At 38.4% G+C, this 20,095-nt stretch overlaps 1 protein-coding gene across 1 annotated transcript in view; it reads left to right on the forward strand.

Annotated features, from left to right (window-relative positions):
• The window catches only part of LOC149258316 (Major facilitator superfamily protein), a 39,517-nt gene extending 20,028 nt beyond the window's left edge, over positions 1-19,489 (forward strand). The window contains exons 8-13 of the mRNA XM_089415157.1: positions 14,593-14,746; positions 17,101-17,244; positions 17,338-17,411; positions 17,519-17,607; positions 18,462-18,576; positions 18,753-19,489. Coding sequence (XP_089271283.1) covers positions 14,593-14,746; positions 17,101-17,244; positions 17,338-17,411; positions 17,519-17,607; positions 18,462-18,576; positions 18,753-18,935 — 759 coding nt within the window. The 3' untranslated portion in view covers positions 18,936-19,489. The remainder of the gene's footprint in view (positions 1-14,592; positions 14,747-17,100; positions 17,245-17,337; positions 17,412-17,518; positions 17,608-18,461; positions 18,577-18,752) is intronic.
• Positions 19,490-20,095: the final 606 nt, after the last annotated feature.

The following is a 20,095-nucleotide window of genomic DNA, read 5'->3' on the forward strand; positions in this document are numbered from 1 at the left end:
ACCGACGCATTTGAAGGAGTCTTAGGATTTTACCCTTCACATAATCCTACACTTCTTGTTCTTCCAAGGTCAAATCAAGAGACATCTTCCATCCATGATAGTCAGACTTTTCACGGAGCTTGTCTTCAGCCGGGAAGTGGGATGAGGAACCCATTGAGCCTTTTGTCCTTGTCCAATTGTCTTTGGTGATTGCTCTTTCACTCTTGCTTGGGTTTTGTCTTCACCTCAGCTCTGATACCATGTTAATTTTAGGCAAGAATGGTATGTTTATGCTTTAGAGCAATTTTACTTCAATTTCTTTATTAGCCCAATATCAATATCCAATTTAGCAATCACATCAGCATGAAAGTAAAATGTAGATAGAACATAAACATAAATAGTAGAAGACAAGCCAAGACAAGAGGACACAAGATGTGGCACCAGCCAGGGACAAACCCCAATGTGGGGAAACCCTTGATCAATTCTTCTCATATTCTTCAATAGTTCAGCAGAGAGAGAGATAGTACAAATTACAAGTCTGATAATTTATGATAGCAGCAAGAAGCCCTAACCAGAAAAGTCAACGCTGGTCAAACAGAACAAAATTCTTCCTCTAAACAGCTTGGTCAAACCCAGTCAACTTCGGCCTCCAACAACAAGCCCAATCAACCTAAAATAGTCTGAAAAAGTCCAATAAAAAATTGGTCAACGAAAGTCAAATTGCAGCCAGCCCTAGGGCAGTCAACATTGGTCAAATGAGAGGTCAGATTGCCTCGATTTTAGTGCCCAGATCTGCGACCTGCTAGCAAGGAGATACCTCACCCAATCTATAGTCAAAATAGGTCAATGCTAGAGGTCATTGTAGTCAAATAGTCAAACAGAAAAATGGTCCTTCGTTCGCACACGTGAGAGATAATTGCCCAGATTTGCGTACCCAATCACAAGAGGAGAGAGAGATGATGAAACGACTTAAGCTTAAGGTCTCCTCCTTTTATATGCAAAGTTGAGGATGAGATGGGGGTTTGAATGCCTATTTTGCTTGCTGGCCAACATTGACAATTTGTCCATAATATAAATAAATTCATATCTTCATTTGTACATGTCGGAATCAGATGATCTTTAGATCAATCCTACACCTATCGGAGAGAGAAATCCAAGAAAAATATCAACTGTCATAAATAAGATGACCCATGTGGAGTTTGGCCCTAGTTGCCAATTTTAACAAAAATGAACCCAAATTATGTGTTAGCTCAATAACAAGTGTGCTAGAAAGAGTTAGCCCTAGTGGTCTCGAGAGAAATATGCCCAAGTACAAGTGCACTACACAAGAAATGCACAAGTGCACATATCAGACAAAAATGCCAAACTTTAGAACACCAAAGATATAGGCGCCCTTAGGCATATTGATACAACACTTTATAAGAGAGATCAATAAGATCAAAAGATGAGTTGATACAAATGAGAGCTTGACTTGTATATTTGTGAACAACTCAAGTGAGGTGTCCCTTCAAGAAGGGATCCCTCCCTTCAAGTGGGGGTTATGGGTATACAAAACAACTGCACACACTCCAAGAGAGTTATTGAGCCTACATATCAAGTTTGTATAGGTTAATGAGCCTAAATATCAAGTTTGTATAGGTGGTGGTGAAGATTCCTTTGATGGTGCTTAATTGGGCCAACAAGAAGCTCAATTGCATTGATTAATTTCGAAAACAATCAACACTAAGGGATGAAAGGTGAAGGAGGTTCCTCTCGATAACATGTAGAAGGACCAACGAGAAACTTGGTTGCATCAACAAGAGTGGAGATAACCAACTTAGGTAAGGCCTTGATCGATTTGAATTAAGATTAATTGTTATAGGTAATCATGCAAGGCATTAGCAACATAATTGAATGGAATCAAAATAGGAGTAGCTATGTCATAAGCATTGGTTGAGCCACTAACAAGAGCATCGACATAAGTTTTGGATTTGATTTACCTTTTCCTCTTGCTTGAATAATGGTATCCTTTAGGTTTTTAAACCTTGCAAATACTCATCAAGTGTGTTAAATTTACCCACATTGAGGTGGAGAGTTTGGTTTCAGATTGGTTGACTTGAGTGTATTCATTGTCCCAAAGATAATTTTGTAGGTATCCCAAATTTGTTGGAATAATATGCTTTGTAGGTTCATCACACCTCTAGTTCTTTTGGAGACAACTTACTAGGAGAGTCAATTGGGAGAGTCGACTAAGCGATCGACTAAATGGTTGACTAAGTATTCGATTGGTTGGGCAGTTAGAACAAAATAGTCGATTGCTGCATAGAACAAGGAAAAAATCAAGGAGTTTGTTATGTGTACTCATCAATTTATGTGGACCTTGTCTTCCTCACTAAAAGGGAGTTGGTTGCATCTTGGTGCTATATAAGTTGGCCCTATGGGTTAATCTGTGACATGGATAATACAATGTGAATGTATCATGTGTGGATTCCTTTGGTTTCTTATACTTCTTTCTATGTTGAACTATGCTCGATTGTGCTCAAGTATTGTAATAGTGTCTATAGACACCACCTCTCTCTTGGAATACTAGGTCTTTAATCTACCTAATCCTTTGATTCAATAACATTGTATTAAAGCTGGTGGTTTGAGATGTAGTCTGTTGTCTGTAAGTCTTGTGAAGGCATTCAATGCACTTGACTTGAGTTTCAACTTGCAGATTGAATCTAGGATTAGATAATTAGATTGATATAATGAATTCCAAGTTAGAGCTTATCTTGGATGGTCATAATTATGGAGTTTGGGAACAATATATAGAAATATTGTTGAAGAGTAAAGTGTTATCACAATTTTCAAAACACACGGTTTCATATTGAAGGATGACCAATGTAAGTTTGTTATCGATGGATAGAAGGATGACGTTGTAGTAGTCATAATGACCTACCTCTCTAGGGTGATTCATTTTCATACATGTTGGATCTATTGCCCTTGTTTAGAAGAAGCTAAAGACTTTGTTTGATAAAACCAATGAAAATGAAGTTATGCATATTGATTAAATGTTGATCTTTCAAGATTGTGTTTCTTTTTTAATAATTGAAGCTATTTGGCATGTATAAAGGAACTTCAGTTGAAATAGAGTGAATGTGTAATTTTTTTTTTAATAAAGATGGTTAGCTCATAAAATTGATCTTGTTGGATTTGAAGACACTATATGATGTGTTTTGTTAGACATTCTAAGCCAGTTGGACCTCCATAAAGATGGTGGTAAGGGCGATACCTTTGACTTTTTTTGGATTTATTGATTAGGGAATAGGAAAAATTGATCGATGAAGGGAAACTTAAGGTCAAGAAATAGGCCCATACCTTTGACCTTTTTTGGATTTATTGATTAGGGAAGAGGAAAAATTGCTCGATGAAGGGAAACTTAAGGTCAAGCAATAGGCCCATACCTTTGATTTTTTTTTGGATTTATTGATTAGGGAATAGGACAAATTTGCTCGATGAAGGGAAAGTTAAGGTCAAGCAATAGGTCCATTTGTTGAAGGGCAAAAGTTGATATAGCTAGAAAGAAAAATATCAACAAGAGCAAGAACATGATCTTGTTGACTAAATTAATAAGAAGAAGCATAGTGACTGGCTTTTGAATAAAAAAGGTAAAAGAATAAAACCTATTGCTATTGTGGGGAAATGGGACATATGGAGAGGTGAAGGTGAAGAAACTTGAAGGAGATGTGTCAATTGGAAAATTGACCAACCTGCAAACTTAGGTTCAAAAGGTAAGGCGTATAACTCTACATTTTATGTTAGTGCTTCTTAAGCCTTGCATGCTCGTACTTCTTAGAGTGAATGAATAGTCGACTTTGGTTGCACCCATCACGTGGCTAAAGCTACTTATTTCTTTTCTTCATTAAAAAAGCTACACAAAGGGAAATATTTGTAGTAGATGATTAAGCACTTACTATTGCTACTTCTTGAAATATTGAATGTAGGAATTGTGTGATCACTTATGTGTGTCTTATACGTAGTTCAAGTGCAAATTGGTTGGTAGTATCCTAACTAACCCATATTGGCAAGAAAGTAAAGTTTTGCCCAAATTGGTTTGTTGTAAAGGACATGTACAACAATTGTTGTTGTTGTTGTTGTTGTTGTTGAAGGTTTCTTAGACCTCAAGGATTGATTGTATAAGTATTATGGTTTTCCCAAAAGATTTGGATCGACTGAACTTAGCTCAGACTAACAGTCAGAGTAGACTGTGGCATGATTGACTTGGCCATCTGAATTTTTGAAGCTTGAAACTAATGGTAAAATACCATATGGTTGCTTGTCTACCTGTACTTGTTCCCCCTGACAGGTTATGCGAATGATGTAGGTTTGGCAAACATCATTAGGCTACCTTTGAAATAGGGAGTTGGAGAGCAAAGACTTTAATGAGATTTGTCCATATTGACTTGTGTACCATGATCAAACCATCACTAGTTGGTACAAGGTATGTATTGACCTTCATTGATGACTTTTCTAGGCATACTTGGGCATATTTATTGAAGAATAAGAGTCTCATCTTTGAAAAGTTGAAGGAATTGATGGCATTTGCCAAAAAAAACATGTTCGACCTGTGAACTGTTGTTATAAACCATAAGTGGGAGATTTTACATTGCTAAAAACTGTAACAAATTTCAAAGAGGAATTACAACAAAATTCTAATTTTAAGGTTTTGAGTAGGAACAAGAAATCGATTTTAACACAAGCCTTCTCCCATCAAAAGGAAGAAAGGAAGAGATCCAACGCTTCACCTTCTGTAACTTCGTCTTGTTGTTTTCTGAGTACAAGAGTAAATTCTAACAAATTTCTTGCATAAAGTAATGCAAAAAAAAAACATAGAGTATCTTTTGTGTAGATCTTTTATCATAACAACTGTTAGGCCAGGAGTAACTCCATGAATGAAATTGTTGTCTTTGCATTAATTGAAAGATTGGATATATACAAGGAGAGGGAGACTATTGGGTTTCATCTCCCAATGTCTTTTCATCTTCCATTTTGTTTGTTTATTTGTTTTTTATCTTTATTTGTTGTTGTTTTGTTCACAATATTTAAATAGATTTTCCTAATCCCAAAGATTAGGTGTCAACATTCCCCCCTTAAATTGAAGGGATGTTGGTGAGTCCAAGCATCATTATGAATTTTTTAAACTTTTCCCTTCCAAGCGCTTTGGTGAAGATGTTTGCAATCTGCTCATTTGTGGAACAATGTTGTAGGTGGATTGCCTTGGCCTCGACATGATGTCAATTAGATGATATTTTATATTAATGTGCTTGGTTCGATCATGGAACTTTGGGTTCTTGGCCAACTTTATTGCGGAAGTGTTGTCAGTCAAAAGAGGAGTTGAATGCACTTGTTTTTCTTACCAATCCTCCAAAATTTTCCCGAACCACACAATTTCCTTCGTTGCTTCAGTTGTTGCCACATATTCTTCCTCAGTTGCGGAATCTCTTGGAACTGATTGTTTGCGTGACCTCCAAGAGACAACTATTGATTTAAGACTCATAACATAACCTGAAGTAGATACTCTGGTTTCTTTATTTCCATCAAAATCTGAATTAGAGTATCCAATCAAGTTGAAGTCATCCACCTGTGTATACTTGAGTCCAAAGTCTTGAGTTCCCTTCAGGTACTTTTGAACTCTTTTTGCAGCAGACCAATGACTCTCACAAGGCTTTGCATAAACCTGGAGAGGATTCCAACAAATGAAATGTACGGTCTGGTATTAGTAATGTAGTTGAGACTTCCTATGAGCTGTCTGTACTTTGTTGCATCCTTAAATTCTTTTCCTTTAGTGGATGTGAGCTTTAAATTTTGTTCCATTGGAGTAGTCAAAGGATTGCACTAAATCATGCCAAACTTGTTCAACAAATCTCCAATGTACTTCTTCTGAGAGGAATATAAACTTCGGATGCTGGGTTACTTCAATACCAAGATACTAGTGAACATAGACCAAATCTATCATTTCAAAACCTTTCCTTAGTTCTTTCTTTATGGATGCAATGTAATTCTCATTGTTCCCTATCATCAAAAGATCATCTACATACACCACATGATATACAACTGTTTTGCCATCTTTCTTGGCAAAGTTGCATCATCAAGATCATAATGTTTGAAATTTAGTTTCAGAAGATGCTCAGTCACGGGTCCCTTGCATAACACAGGTTAACCACTTTATTTATTAACTATGGTCTGTTTACAACTAATTGTGGTCCCTTTTCTCTAATGCGGGTCAACCACTTACAATTATTAATGCAGGCTTTATTGATTCTCTATCTAACTATGACTATGACACAACCCATTGGGCTTATTACATAAATAAAGGGGTTAGTGTTGGACCCTAACATGCCCTTCCCCATCAAGAGCAACCTTGTCCTCGAGGCTGAAGCTGCAGAAACTATTGAATAATAGTGGCTGGTTCCAGGTCGCATCTTTTGGAGAGGTGTCTTTCCACTTGACAAGGACTTCCTTGATTGTGCGGCCATGGAGATGTCTTTAACAAGTATCGAGGGCATGTTCTGGTTGAAGCCAGAGTGAGCCTTCCTCATCCAATTCGGGTAGACTTGTTTGAAATTTGCAATTGTTCCCCACCACTTTCTTGAGGCATGATACATGGAAGATCAGATGTATTTTTGAAGTTAGTGGCAAGGGCAGTTTGTAGGCGACCACTCCTATGTGCTGAAGTATTTGATAAGGTCCATAAAATTTTGGTGTGAGTTTTTAGCAGCCCTTTTCTTTGAGAGATGTTTTCTTATATGGTTGCAGTCGCAAGAAGACTTGATCCCCTTCTTGAAATGTGTGCTTGGAACGATGCTGGTCTGCCTGTTGCTTCATGCGATTCTGAGCTTGATGTAGATTATCTTTGAGATGAGCTAACATGGCGGCACAGTTCTGTAGGAGTTGATCAACTGCTTGCACCTTAGAGCATCCAGGGATATAGGAAATAGGTGAAGGTGGGAGTTGGCCATACACTGCCTTGTATGGAGTAATCTTGGTGGCTTCATGATAATTAGTATTATACCACCATTCAGCTAAAGTAGCCACTGTACCCATTGATGCTTCTTTTCTGAAGTGAAGCACCTTAGATATGTCTCCAAACATTTGTTGACTGCTTTTGTTTGACCATTGGTTTGGGGATGATAGGCGGTACTTAGTTGGAGTTGCGTGCCTTGTAGCTTGAAAAGTTCTTGCAAAAATTTGCTGGTGAAAGTGGGGTCGCGATCAGACACAATGGAAGTCGGCATGCCATGTAGTTTGAAGATTTGGTCCAAGAAAACTTGAGCCACCAAAGTGGGGGTAAATGGGTGGGGTAGAGCGCAAAAATGAGCATATTTAGAAAGTCTGTCCACAACCACCATGATGACGGATTTGTTGCTCGACTTTGGGAGACTAGTGATGAAATCCATGGAAACATCTGTCCAGACAGAGGCAGGGAGTGGCCATGGCTGTAAGGTTCATGGTAACTTGACTGTTTCTCCTTTGTGGCGTTGACACACATCACATTCAACTACAAAAGTAAGAATGTCGTTTTTCATCCTAGACCAAAAGAAAGAACGCCGAAATGCGGGTTTTGAGGGTGGATGTCGGTGCTATAACTACTCGATCCCTGTAGCGAAGAATATCATCCTTCCAAGAGTAGTCGGTTGAGGAATTAGGATATTCTCTCAAATTATTAATAATTTGGGAGAGAGAGGGGTGTGAGAACCATCCCTTGCGGGCCTTGTCAATCCAATTTGGTATGGGTAGAGAGATTAATAGCAAGGTGCTTTCATACTCAAATTGGCGCGATAAAGCATCAACTAGTACATTGTCACGCCCTTTCTTGTAAATTATCTCATAATCATATCTCAGCATTTTGGCCAACCATTTATTTTGCTGTGGTGATGATAGATGTTGCTCCAGAAAATATTTTAGGCTTTGATGGTCCGTGCGGATTTGGAAACGTCGCCCCAACAAGTATGGCCTCCAGGTGTCTACAGCATGTAAGATGGCCATCATTTCTTTTTCATAGTTAGATTGACCCAGATGTTTTCCACTCAGTTGTTGGCTGGTGAAGGCCAATGGTCTAACTTCCTACATTAATACAACGCCAATACCAGTACCAGAAGCATCACATTCAATCACAAAAGATTTGGTGAAGTCTGGTATGGCCAATTCGGGAGTGGAGCACATGGCCTGTTTGAGAACCATGAAGGCTTGCTGAGCTGCATCAGTCCAAAGAAATGAATTTTTCTTGAGAAGATTAGTGAGGGGTCTAGCAATGCGACCATAATTGTGGACAAATTTGCGATAGTAGCCAGTGAGACCCAAGAATCCCCTCAAACTCTTCAAGGTTTTTGGTTGCCACCAATCTTGCATTGCTTGTATCTTTTTCGGATCAACCCTCACTCCCTCACGACCCACAATGTGGCTCAAATACTAAACTTCTTCTATGCCAAAAGAACACTTGGACAATTTGACAAATAATTTTGTGATTCCAGAGCAATTGCAAGATTAGGTCTACATGCTGAAGATGTTTATCCTAGGTTAGGCTGTAGATGAGAGTGTCATCAAAGAAGACCAACACAAATTTGTGGAGATATGGTTTCAGTAAGTGGTTCATGAGGCTTTGGAAAGTAGATGGAGCATTATAGAGACCAAATGGCATGACCATGAATTCATAAGGGCCTTCATGAGTGCGGAAGGTAGCTTTGGGAATGTCTACTTCCTTCATGCTTATTTGGTGATAGCTCGAGTGAAGATCTAGCTTGGTAAAGAATTGAGCACCATGCAGTTCATCAAGCAGATCATCAATAACTAGAATAGGAAATTTGCCTTTGACAATGAGCTTGTTGAGGGCCCCAAAGTCTGGACACATGCTCCATTCTCCATCTTTCTTTAGCACCATGACCAATGGAGATGAATAAGGACTGACGCTGGGACGAATAACACCAGCTTCGAGGGGTTCCTTGATGATTTTTTCAATTTCATTCTTTTGGGTGAAAGGATATCGGTATCGGTGCGCACATTAGGCGGTTGGGCCCCCGGGACCAAAGGGGGATGCTATGATAATGCTCACCCCGAGAGGGTGGATGCTCTTTAGGTTTGTCAAATACCTACTGGTGGCAGTCGAAGACCTGTTGCATCTTAGGATGAATATGAGTAGTGGATTCAATGGCCTGGATGGCATTAAATTGGGCGACAACGCCGTGATGGCCCTTTTTCAAAAGCTTCTCCATTCGATGCGCGCTGATGATAATAGGAGCACCTGCCTGGAGTCCTCGTAATGTATGAATGTGGTTGTTCTGTTGAAAGCTCATATATAACTCCTGGAAATCCATTGTGATCGGGCCTAGTGTGCGTAGCCATTCAACACCCAAGACAATGTCACAACCACCCATTTCAATAGCAAACATGTGGGTCTTTAGGTGGTAGTCGCCCATTTGAAGCTTAATATTTTCACAACAGCCTTCACATTTCATGGTCCCCCCATTAGCAATAAGGACTTGGAAATTAGATTTTTCCCACCCAAGACAATGTCACAACCACCCATTTCAATAGCAAACATGTGGGTCTTTAGGTGGTAGTCGCCCATTTGAAGCTTAATATTTTCACAACAACCTTCACATTTCATGGTCCCCCCATTAGCAATAAGGACTTGGAAATTAGATTTTTCCCTCACAAAGTAATGAACAACTTTTGCGACTCGCTTATTGATAAAGTTATGAGTGCTGCCACTCTCAATCAATACCACGACTGATTGATTTTTAATAAAGCCTCGAATTTTTAGAGTTTGAGGCGAAGAAATGCCAGCCAAAGCATGTAGTGATATAACGAGCTCCTTTGGTGTAGCTGTGAGATCATTGTCGGTTTGGGTTTCCCCAACTTCTTCCTCTCGCACCTCAAGGGATGGAGCTTCCTCATGTGAATTGTTATCAGTAGCATCAATTTGAAAGAATTTGGGTTCTTTGCATTTATGTCTCGGAGAGTGCTTGTCATCACAGTAGTAGCACAATCTTTGTTTTCTTCTTTCGGCCATTTCTGCCGGTGACACCTTTTGAACCTTAAGTGTTTGGGTGGGGCCCTGAGCCGGGATGGGACCCGCCTTGGCGACAAAATTTGGATGACTAGACTGGGCAATTAAGGCGATTTCCACTTCTAAGGCCTTTTTACATGCGTCCATCCAAGTAGCTGGGTGGGGCATTTGGACATGGGTTTGGATGGCTTCTTTTGGGCCATTGATGAAACACTCCGAGTAGAAGTCATTTGCTAGACCGTAAGTTCTGATCGCCAATTTCTGAAAGGCTTCCATGTAGTCCTTTACTGAGTTTGTTTGCCTGAGTTAAGTGAGACGACCCAAAAAATTAGATTTGCAGTCAAAGCGATCATAGATGGCTTTTGATAACATTTGACAAGTCAAGTTCCCTGGATAACATTTCTGATGCCACTACAACCATTGCCATCTCTCTTGGTCCAAATAAAGGGCTCCCACATGTAGTTTAGTTTGATCTTCCGAGATGTCATTAAGGGAGAAATACTGTTCCATTTGTGCTACCCATACTGCAGGGTTAGAGCCATCAAATTTGTACATGTCCAGCTTGGGTGTCCGGTGGTGGGAAGAGCGGTGATTTCCATGGAAGTGAATGTGATGGCTAGATTCTCCTTCTATGTGTGCATCAACACTAGGCTCCTCCATATGAGGCGAACTTAGAAGGGATGATATACGTGAGAGCTCTTTGAGAACCGTGCGCTCGAATGTGTTGAATTTTGCTTCAAGGCTGTTGACCCTCTCAAGTGCCTTTTCTGTAGCCATAACTTGAGATCTGGTACCTTGCATATACCAATTGGGGACAATTTTTTGAGCTTACTTAAGAGTAGTCTGCTTGGAAAGAGGGCAAGCTCGCGATTTTTGAGTCAAGGCTCCCATCGAGAGCCTTTAGGAATTTTGTCATCTAGTCATAAAAGAATAAAACAGTCATTGTCATGTAATGAAGTCATGTTGCATATTGTAAAGAGTCACACTTGTCTATGTAAATTCATCCTCCAAGACCTTTTAACTAGCCCGCTTTAAGTCGGCCTACAACAAATGGAGAAACCTAGAAGATCATGTCGGCTCTCCCTCAAGTAATCATGTCAGCCTAAAGGACATGAGGTAACTTGTATATATAGAAGCACTCGGCCTCATTTAGAGGCAAGAAATTCGGTGAAGAAGAGCCTACAATCATAAGTGCGAAGAAGGACTAGAAAAGAGAAGCGAAGGACAAAGGAAGGAGAGCGAAGGAAGGGATACTTTTGGGAAGTCTGATTTGGGCTTGTATACTCTCCCACGTGTGAAGGTAGTAGATCCGAGGGCATATAGAGAAGGTCGAAGAACTTGTTGCTGCATTGAGGTGACCTTGTTTGGGTAAAGGATCTCGCAAGAGGAAGCCGAGCAGAAGTGCTATAGGTCTCTCTCTTGAAGAGACTAATCAAGGAGCGAAGAGTGTGCTAGGGTTTCTGGAATAGGGTTAACCTAACAGAGCGAGATTCTCTAGGAAAGCCGAGAAGAGTAGTGTGGAAGAAAAGAGACTGAGATTCTCTAGGAACCCGAAGAAGAGCAGTTCGAGACTCTATAAGGAAGTTGAGGAAGGGAAGAGGAAGAACATCAAGGAGGTTAGTGACTTGGTCTTGGGAGGACTCTAGTGTCAAGGGTCTTTGTCATAGTCTTGGTATTCGTCAATTGAAGATTTATAAGAAGAATTTCTGATTGGGTTTTCCTCTCAAAGAGTGAGAGGATTTGGCCCTGGCTGACAAGCCTACATACTGTGTCTCTTGTCTCCTATTGTTTATTTGGTAATTGTCTTGATGAAAATAACACAATAATAACATAACAAAGAGAAGATCGTAATCCCAGAAGAAAAAGTATATCACATGCAATTATCAAGAAGAGAAATATCCTAACTTATGATGCCCTAGATTTCTCAACAACAAGAACGGAGAGGGCAGGGATCAGAGTGACAGCCCCCGCCTTAAGTCGTCGTCGCACCGTCCCTGTACAATTTGAGCGACAACATGCCTAACTGTTGGCATTGATGTCAAATGATCATAGTCATGTTGATGAGTTTGTCGTGTTGATGAGGGTTGTCATGTTGATGAGTTTGTTATGTTGATGAAGTGGGTTTCTCCAGGTTGATTGTGTTGATTGCTTGATGGGCAAAGGCTGATTAAGTGGTGTGATGTGCAAAGGCTATGATGCTTGACAATTGATGATTGCTTTGATGTTTATCTTTCAAACAAAATGAAGACATGACACATAAGAACCAGAGAACAAAGCCCGAGAACCAAAGGACCAAAGAACAAAGGCTAAAAAACATATTGATGTGATTGAACATAATCAGTTGTACAAAATAGTTTATATTTTTGGCCTCTTTACAATTGTAATGCTCTTGTTGCTCTCAGGACCAACGTTATAACACAGGTCATCTAGTTTTTAACCCGTGTTACCCTAGATAGTAACACACCCTAGCTTCAATGAGCCTGCGTTACAACAAATTTGTCTATCCGAGCCTTGTCTTATGTAATAATGAATACTTTACCATGATTCTTAGGATGTACAATCAGTAGAAAGCAAATTTGTCCTATTTTGAGACTTAGATGAAAATGAAGAGGTGAGATGCAAATAGTCCTGGAATACCAAGAGACAACTCCTAATTTCGATTACCTGCATAGAATACAAGTTGTTAGAGAGCCATATATATAAAGTATGCACTGTTGATTGAGAATTAAGTTGTGTGAATTGAACATTCGTTTAAGAGAGTTCTTGAACAACTTGGTAAGGAGAAAAGAGAAAGAGAAGCAGAAGTGGAGCAGACTGGAAGAAGAGAAACAGAGAGGATAAGCAACAAAAAAGATGACAGAAGCTAATTTCAAAACAGAGACAAAGACCAGGTAACCAGTAAATCTGATTTATAATTTGATTGGGGATTGTAGTCTCCTTTTATGTTGTAGCTTGATAAAGAATAGGTCGGAGCCTGTTGAAGTAGGAACCCCCTGTGGGTTATAGCCTGCAAAAAAATTGCGGGAGTTGGAGCGTCCTTGCAAGTTGAAGTTTGCAGAAGAATTGATGTAGCAGCCTCCTGTAGGTTGGTGCCTACATAAAATTTGATGTAGTAAGGGAGTAGGAGTTTGCCTTAATATCACTTCAGCCAAAAGTTCGTGGTTTTCTCCCTCTATGGATTTCCACTTATATTTGGTGTATTCACGTGTTGAATGCTGAATGTCTCACTTGTGTGAATGCTTTTGAATTCTGTTTATATATGCAAATATCTTTCTGGTAACTGCAAAAGCAACAATTAAAAGTTGAACACATACATAAGCCATTAGTTGCAAAAGAAAATACTTGAAAAAGGAAATTAAGTTGAATTGAATAATTGAAAAGACACAATCAGTTGTTTCACTCCCTCTCTCAGTAATTGCCAAGTATTTTGGAATGCATATTTCCACGGTCAGTGAGATGATGTTGTTGAATACTTCTGGTAAACTGTGTATTTTGTTTGATGATTGCCAAGTATTTATCACTAACCCCTTTAGAAGCTAAAAGCTTTGGGAAAAACTTGACAAATACAAAATATATAAAGTACACATTTTGGGAGTTTTGCACACTTTTTGGGCTTTTATAGGCTCCTTGACGAGTCATATCTGGGTTGGTGAGTATGAGTTGCTGACGAGTTCAAAAGCTCGGATGTACTTTTGATTAAAGTGTTTGACTTGTTGACTGACTACCCATGAGTCTTTGACCTGGTCAGCATGTCATACTCGTTGTACTTTTGATTAAAGTGTTTGACTTGTGAGTGACTACCCATGAGTCTTTGACCTGGTCAGCATGTCATACTCGTTGATCGTGAGCTTATAATTTTGCATAGTAGTAAAACATGACACAAGGTTTTGAAACCCTTGATAAAATGGCAGAATATTATCTACAAAAAGGAGTCTTGTGGATCTTTGAAAGCTATACCCAAATACCCATGAGAATATTTTCAATTAGCAATTTAATTTATTATCTAAAAAAAGAGTCTTGTGGATCTTTGAAACCTGCCCAAATACCCATAGAGAACATTTTCAATTAGCAAACTCTAAAATTTTAATATTTATGAGAATTGTCGAGAAAGAATGCTAGACAATTAAAGTATTAATGATATGCTACTACGCACAATTCTATGAAGCATTGAAATCTAAACTCTAAATAATATTTTGGATCATTGCATGAAAGATTGTGTACAGATATCTACAACTTGTCATAAAATTTCATAACATTGAGTTTAAAATAATATAGTTGATTGCATGTAGGAACTTGGTAAACATGCTCACATAAAAAATGAATGCAATAGGCGTAATATTGCTCAATGCTAATCAGTAGTACAGTTTTTAATGTTTAGTATATTCAGATTAAGAATCCAGTGTTAAGCCCAGACAAGTAGACAGTCAAAATATTTCACATTCAACTGTTGCTTCTTTACACATTTTGTTATTTCCTTCTCAATGTTAACTTATTACTAAATGTGATTTATGAAATAGTTCAAATTTGTTTGCTTTATTACAATATTAATATTTCTGTTCATTTTTGTGTTTTATCATTTGCAATAGCAATCAAAATGGGTCGAAGCTGAATATGAATATGAGAGGCTTTGGGGAGGAGCAAATGTTAAGTTTGCAATGGCGGAATTATCTCGTTTAGACAAGGGGGATGAAACAGAAGACATTAGCTTTATGGATCTACTAAACAAGCGGCATTGGAAAGGTATTGAATGTATATGGAGTTTAAAAATTAAAAATGAGTTTGCATTCCCTAATTTTGCACATAAGCTGCAGCATTTGTTTTTATATTATCTTGCCAGTTTACTCGACTTTCTGGCAGCATATTTTGAGAGACTATATTCAGCATGCTAGCTCAGTAGACTTCGTCAAAGCACAGTTTCTAAGATGGTTTTGTTTTTAGTCAAAAAGTGACCACCGTCTCACATTAGGGACCGCTCCTAAATTGTAAATGTATGCCTCTTCACTCTTGTTTATAAATGCATTCCAGGAATTATTGATTAATTTAAATGGAGAACAAGTGAGAAGAAACCTTCACCATGAAAAATGCTGATAATGTTTTGTAAAATAAAGCACTATAGGATTGACTTCTTTAGGGAACCGCATCCAATATGATACAATTATGGGTATCAAAATATCTCTTAACAGTTGTTCCAAATTAACCAGATATTTTGGAGTTCTGAGCTATTATTTTTCCCAATGGTATTTGGTCCAATCATCCAGTTTAGCCTACGTGAATTTCTTGAAATTCTACTCTAAACCTATGATTCTCATGTGGCAAGTTATCAGCTCCTTTAGTCAGGACTCAAAAGTGTTAATATATTCTCAGTAGATCTTTTTTCAATTATGCTAGGAGTCAGTTCTATTCTTTAAGATAGTATTTGTGATTTTATTGAATATAAATAGTTGCTTCTGGCATTTAATGAACATTATGTGCATGTGTACTTCACACTCATCATTCACACTCATTGCAACACTAGCCTTTTTTATCGAATTTGATATTAATTGGTAAGACAGTTCTTTTCTCAGGATGCAACACATGGGCAAATTTCATATCATAAAAATAATCTCCTCTTATCGCCCGTTTTCTTTGTAGCTTGCTGTTTGTTTGGTTTCCTTGAAGTTTTTTTGTAAATTTTCCGGCTGTCATTCTGCTAAACTGACATCGTTATGAGAGGTGTTTCTATGCCTGTCAATCACCGTGTACTTGCACCTAGCCTCATCTGCACCTACCCAAGAGGGTTTTGAACCTGGGCCCCAGTGCGAAGACAAGTTTGATCACCTTCACCTTGTTGCTAGACGATACACCTGGGGGAAAGCTGCTGTTATTTTAACAAATTGGAACCAATCAGTGCCAAGCCCCTTTATTCCTCTTCACAGCAATAAGATCAGATCCATTCCAAATCTGCTGCGGAGACACTACATGCCCTTGGGCCTTTACATCCATATACAATTCTGCAGATGGCCAGGACGAGCAAAATCCATCAGTATCTTCACCCTAACCATGGAAGGTATGGGAACCTAGATTTACCTCACATCACTTGTGCTCATTTTGATCCTGTTATCCACTAGACATACTGTATTTTTTGAGAATCTGCTTTGTATTAATGTGGTGTCATGGAGAACTGGTGTATAAACAGCTCTCTCTCTCATACATGGTGCACGCACAAAGAGACTTGTCGGGATCCTGCATAGTGAGGCTTTCACACCTTAGGTTGATTGTAGAGAGCATTAAGTGGTCGTTTTAGAGGTTACAGGAAGCAATGAAGGGGTATAAGGTATATTTCTAATTTTCAGCAAGTTTGAAAAGTATCAGAAGTAGATTAATGGTATCCTTTTCTATTTGTGTGTGTATGGTTTACTTCAGTGCTTTCCTAGAGACTTGCATATTTACGGTAGTATCAATAGATTAGGAACCCTTGTTGTCTCAGTTGCGGGTGCTTTGAATTTTGTGATTTTGTCCATCAAGATAGGAAAACACTTACATGCAATTTTTAAGAACTTGCAATTGTTATTGGCGTTGTCTACCAATGCCACAATTTTTCCTGGACGGGCAGATTTCTTGCTGGAATCCGGTATTTTTTTTTTTTTCAAAAAATCAGAATGGTGGAGTGTTTCTTGCTGGAATCCGGCATTTCTTTTTTCAAAAAATCAGAATGGTGGAGTGTTTGAATCATTTTTTTGATGCTGAAAATTGATTCAGCACCATCAAGAATCCCTGGGGCACCGAAAATCCTGAAGTTTGACAGCTGTAACCCAGATTTAGTCATAATCTTGCTGAAATTTCCATTATTTCTCTGGCTAATTTGTGGGCTCTTTAGGCTACTTTATTTTTATTTTACATGGTCTTGTTTTTGTTAATATGGTTAGTCATGATCTTGCTAAAATTTCCCATTATTTTCCGGGCTAATTTGTGGGCTCTTTAGGCTACTTTATTTTTATTTTACATGGTCTTTTTTTTGTTAATATGGTTGAAGTATAATTTGCGTCTTTCTGATTAGTGTCAGTCAGTTTTACCTTGCTTATAATAACAACCCCCCTTTTCCTTTCGACTTCCAGTTGTCTATGTGGGAGCAGCGATGTTTGTACTTCAGCAATTATCCGGAATAAATGCTGTGTTTTACTTTTCTTCTACAGTCTTTAAGAGTGCAGGAGTACATCCTGATCTCGCAAATGTCTCTGTGGGAATTGCAAACTTGACAGGTGCGTGTAAATCAGTTCGTAGATATCCTTTCCTTCATTAAATTACTCTTTCTAGGCAGTGATATTAATTTGCCATCGATAATTGGTCCTCAGCTTCGGCAGTGGCAACATTTTTGATGGATAAACTGGGGCGGAAAGGTCTCTTGTTATGGAGCTTTTTTGGCATGGTAAACAATCTACAAAACAAATTTAACGTTGTTTCTCTGCTTTATTAAAGACGCACCCATTTAGCCCACAGTTTTCTCGATTTAAGGTGTTTGTTTTTGCAATAAAGGCTGTGGCGATGGCAATTCAAGTAGTTGGAGCAAGCCTGGCAGGATCAGCTATTGTAAAAGTTGTTCTCTCCGTTGGTGGAACGTTGTTGTAAGTGCAGAAGTCTTATGCATTTCTTGATTATCTTATTACTGTTTTATCTTTTCCAGGTTGCAAATTTTCAAGGTGAACGTGTGTTTGTTCAGTCATTCAAATTAAGTAGTCTCTCCCTCATCATGAAAGATACAAGTCGTACATATATGGAAGAGGAATATTATTATTGTATTTATCTTCAGACTTGTGTGCAAGGTCACCAGATTTGACTCGGCGCAAGATTTGTTTTTGCCAAATAGTTAAACTCAACATCGGATTTGACAAAAACTCAGATGACTCGGTGCCATGAAAAATACAAAAAGTGTAGATCTTCAAGATTTTTTTTTAGATTGTTTTAGATTGTTTATATTCATCACGATTTAAATTTTCCATTGACCATGGTTCTTGAATGTCAAGAGACGAGACTCAGAGTCAAATGAGTTGAAATATCTAATTCATGGTTTTATGTCAACTCATCACGTCCCGCTAAAACTCAGCAGGTTTAGGGGTTTTTGGTGGTTTTGGATAGGTCAACCTGGCTCTGGGTCAGACCTGCCGGGACTGGGTCAAACCGAGCAGTCTATGATGTGACTCACGAGTATCTCTACTCCTGTGACTATATATGTAAATAATGTTCAATCAGGAATGCCGTTAAAGACACCTTTTTCTATTAGTATCATCCTTAATATAAATTAAGGATAGAGTGGGTTTATGCTCTTCCCTTAGCACTTTATATATTTCAATCTTTAATACTCTTAATAATTAGTAAAAACTGTTTTGACTTTCAATACGACAATACTGAAAAGCATGATTATTATTATTTGAAGGACTTTCAACTTTTATTTCTTCTGATTCTTGTCCTACATTTGCAGGTTTGTGTTCATGTTTGCAATGGGAGCTGGACCGGTGCCAGCATTACTACTTCCTGAAATATTTCCTAACCGAATTCGTGCAAAAGCTATGGCTTTCTGTATGTGTGTACATTGGGTAATTCTCTACCCTCTATAAATATCTTCCTATTTCTTTTAGTTCTTTGAACTTTGCACGTACTGTTCTCCAGTTCAATGTTTAAAACAATAAGAACACAATATTCAATTTTAACTATTTGATAATTTTAAAACATTATTTACGGCAATAATTGGGTTTGTTTTTCTGTGTTTCAGGTTTTCAATTGTATTGTAGGTTTATTGTTCCTGGAGTTTCTAAAACGTTTTGGAGCCCAAGTTTTGTATTCCTTTTTTGCATTTATATGCATAGCAGCTGTGATATTCGTTAAAAAAAATGTCATGGAAACGAAGGGCAAGTCTTTGGAGGAAATTGAAATTGCACTCCTGTCAGAGCATTGATCAGCGGCATCTATCAAGGGATTTGGATGTTTGGACATAATAATATATAGCGTCCCGCCATTCAGCTCCATGACAGTAGGGATTCGTTTACTTGGTTTATGAGGATAACTAGCCTGCCAAAGAATCGTAATTGATGACTTTTGGGAGGCAGGCACACATCCAATGCAATGCCAAACATATTAACCTAAGTTTTAATCCTGATGTAAACAGTAGCAGAGAATAAGAGAGTTTGTATCTATTGGCGGATCATAAGCTTACATTCTTTAATGGGCCAATCTCTAAGACGATCTACACTATTGTATAGTAGAATAGCAGTGTACAGGTTCATGCCAACAAAGGACTCTGCATCTCACCAGTCAGTCAGACTGGAGGAAGTTCTTACTATGGAATGTGCATAAAATTCTCTTTGCAGAATTCGAGATATAGATCACAACGTGGCTCATATTCTATTTTAGAGTAGTGTTACTCTTGCATTCTTATGTAGTTGGTATCCTCTGAAGAATTTACAGGTTATTTAATTGATTTTATAAAAATTTAAAATAACATGGGAGTTACTCAAGGGTTGGTCATAAAATTACCTTCTCACTTTCTTGGTTCGACATGGATTAAAAACTTTGCTGAGTACATGTACCTTGCCCTCATCATATCATGAATTTTTATCATCACTGATATTGTCCAAATTCATCCGAGAGAAATTGGGTAAATGAATCATGAAACTGCAAGGCACATCCTTGGGATAAAAAAGAGCATGTTTTAAGACTAGCTATGGCTTCATGGATCAGTCTTTTATAAGACATACTGCTCCTCATACAACTCCTGGGGTTAAAATATCTATTCAGCTCCTCATACAACTCCTGGGGTTAAAATATCTATTCAGCTCCTCATACAACTCCTGGGGTTAAAATATGTATGCACTTTGCCCCATCTGAGCAGGAAAGGTTGGTAGAAGCTAAGATATACTTATGCACGTTGCTCCATCTGTGAGCAGAAAAGGTTGGTTGAAGCCAAGATATTTGGTGTGACCTACACATTCTTGAAGTAAGTTTTGTTGTCTTCTCCTGTTGAAACATTTCCGATGTTTAAATTTGATTCCATGAGAATGGTGATAGCACTATCTGAGCAGGAAAGGTCGGTAGAAGGTAAGATATACTTATGCACGT

Source organism: Pinus tabuliformis, chromosome 6 (assembly GCF_031772625.1).
Source record: "Pinus tabuliformis cultivar Carrire ecotype Pingquan chromosome 6, CPIR1, whole genome shotgun sequence".
Lineage (NCBI taxonomy): Eukaryota > Viridiplantae > Streptophyta > Pinopsida > Pinales > Pinaceae > Pinus > Pinus tabuliformis.